Source organism: Nuphar pumila, chromosome 9 (assembly GCF_984573655.1).
Source record: "Nuphar pumila chromosome 9, dmNupPumi1.hap1.1, whole genome shotgun sequence".
Lineage (NCBI taxonomy): Eukaryota > Viridiplantae > Streptophyta > Magnoliopsida > Nymphaeales > Nymphaeaceae > Nuphar > Nuphar pumila.
The window spans coordinates 49,928,837-49,931,391 of NC_143257.1; the positions used below are offsets into that span (position 1 = coordinate 49,928,837).

Below are 2,555 nucleotides of genomic sequence, written 5' to 3' on the forward strand. Positions count from 1 at the left end.
ATGATTTGAAGCTTGAAATGAAAGGAAATGAAGTTTCAAAGTCGGAAAATAGACTTTGAATTTGGATTTTAAACTTTGGATTTAGGAAAGGAACACTACAACAGAGCAGTAGATTAGCGACGACCACCTTCCGTCGCTAATCCGTCGCTAACCATGTTAGCGACGGATTAGCGACAACGCGGCGACAGTATGCTTACGTCGCGAATATTTCGACGCTAACTGGTGACGGAATAATTCCGTCGCTAATTGCGACGGAATAACGAGCGCTATATTCCGTCGCCAATCCGCCGGTACTAAACGGCGACCACGGCGTGGCGACGGATTTAATTCCGTCGCTAAGCCGTCGCTAGATTAATATGAATAGCGACGGAATCATCCGTCGCTAATCCGTCGCAAAAACGAAAAAAAATCAAAAAAAAATTATTTAAAAATTAATTACGGAGAACTGTACAATTTATATTTCCTGTACAATTTATATTTCCTGTAAATAAAAAACAAACCACACAAAAAAATTCATATAACAAGTATCTATAATAATTAATCGTTCCACCTTAAAACTAAGAAGTTTAATTATTTACAATTCAACAATTACAATTAGGAAAAATAAAAAAAATAGAACTTCTTCAACACAGTCCTCTAATCATCGCCAAGATTTTGTGCGTCTTCTTGTTCATTGTCTTTATCTGTCCCTTCAGCTCCACTACCCTGATTATCGCTAGCAGCCTACACAAGAAAAGAACAGTCAGTATTGATAAACAAAATATAATGAAATAAATTACACACTATATGTGATTCTATCATGTGCTCATGTGTGATCTAAGGCAATAAAAAAACTCTATATGTGATTCTATCATGCTCATATGTGTGCTAAGGCAGTCAAAAAATTGAATATGTGATTATAGCATGTTCATATGTGTTCTAAGGCATATAAAAAAACTCTATATGTGATTCTACCATGCTCAGATGTGCTTTAAGGCAGGCAAAAAACTATATATGTGATTCGATCATGCTCGTATGTGTGCTAAGGCAGTAAAAAAATTGAATATGTGAATATAGCATGCTCATATGTGCTCTAAGGCAGGCAAAGCCAAAAATTTTATATGTGATTCTATCATAAAGAATTATAACATGTTCATATGTGTTCTAAGGCAGTTAAAAAACTCTATATGTTATTATAGCATGTTCATATGTGTGCTAAGGCAGTCAAAAAACAGAATATGTGATTATAATATGCTCATATGTGTTCTTAGGCAGTAAAAAAACTGAATATGTGATTATAGCATGCTTATGTGTTCTAATGCAATAAAAAAAACTTTATATGTGATTCTATCATGCTCATATGTGCTCTAAGACAGACAAAAAGTTAAATATATATATATATATGTGATTCTATCATGCTCATATGTGTGCTAAGGCAGTAAAAAAATTGAATATGTGATTATAGCATGTTCATATGTGTTCTAAGGCATCTAGAAAAACTCTATATGTGATTCTACCATGCTCAGATGTGCTTTAAGATAGTCAAAAAAACTATATATGTGATTATACCTGAGAGGGACCTGGAATCGAAGATCCCCTATCCTGAACAGCGGCCTTGATCTCATTTCGAAGAAAGGGGGCGACGGTGTATTGGAAGTAGTTATTCAGTGATTCATTAATGATCTCGCGTACATCATCACCGGAAAGAATAGTCGGCTGCTTGGAGCTTATGTCGGCGCAAGAAGTTGGTGAGCCGTAACTGGAAGAACCAATAACTGGTGAAGTGTTCATATTACTCCCAAACCCGAACACGCGACCTTTTTTGGGTTCACCTGCTGCAGTCACCCATGCTGTAGGATCAAATGATGGATGCTGAGTAGCGTCTTCACCATATCGCTCTACCATTTGTTGCTCATATGCCTCCTACAAAATAATGTTTAAAGTATTCATTAATAATTAATGATAACATTATGATGACTTGCATATATATTGCAATGATTATTAATAGAATTAATACATACCGTTGTCGTTCTCGCCTTCTCTGATACGAAGACTCCCGTGGTCTTCCGTTTATGTGTTTCTACAAACACATCCTTATATGGTACACTGCCTCCTTTTTCTGCTTCCTGCGAAGTTAAATGACAAAAGATTTAGTACACAAATTTGCAACTATACTTATAAAATTAATATTATATATTGATGAGTTACCATTTTCTTTAGGTGGCTCCCAAATGTCTTAGATCCACCTGTGTGTAGATGGGCTTCGGGCATCTTCGATCGATTTTGTGAAGCCTTCGCAGAGCGATTTTTAAATGCATCTCCCGCCCACATATCGCACATTTCATCCCAGTAATCTCTCCTGATAGTAATAGGACCATGGCCCTTCCACAGTAATGGATCATCTACTACGCCAGATGCTTTTTTTGCTGCAGTCTTCATAGTGTGCAGCATGTCTGCAAATCGATTGGCAGCCACCTTCTGCCACACCTTCCTTGCATCATTTTCTTCCACCGTAGTTGCAAAGCAATTCGAAGCCTACAAATATTTTTAGAAAGTTAGTAGACATTGCTTAAATA

The 2,555-nt window shown here is 36.6% G+C and overlaps 1 protein-coding gene across 1 annotated transcript; it reads right to left on the reverse strand.

Moving 5' to 3' along the window:
- Positions 1 to 527: 527 nt before the first annotated feature.
- On the reverse strand, positions 528 to 1,777 carry LOC149828589 (uncharacterized). The gene is made up of 2 exons (XM_090016899.1): positions 1,549 to 1,777; positions 528 to 723 (listed from the first exon to the last, which is right to left on the reverse strand). The coding sequence occupies exons 1-2, from the start codon at positions 1,768 to 1,770 to the stop codon at positions 637 to 639; spliced, it is 309 nt and encodes a 102-aa protein (XP_089873025.1). The 5' UTR covers positions 1,771 to 1,777; the 3' UTR covers positions 528 to 636.
- Positions 1,778 to 2,555: the final 778 nt, after the last annotated feature.

Coding starts and splice junctions, on each gene's coding strand:
- LOC149828589 (XM_090016899.1), bottom strand. CDS start 1,770: ATGAACACTTCACCAGTTATTGGTTCTTCCAGTTACGGCTCACCAACT. Junction 724..1,548: donor CGATTCCAGGTCCCTCTCAG/GTATAATCACAT, acceptor TTTCTTGTGTAG/GCTGCTAGCGATAATCAGGG.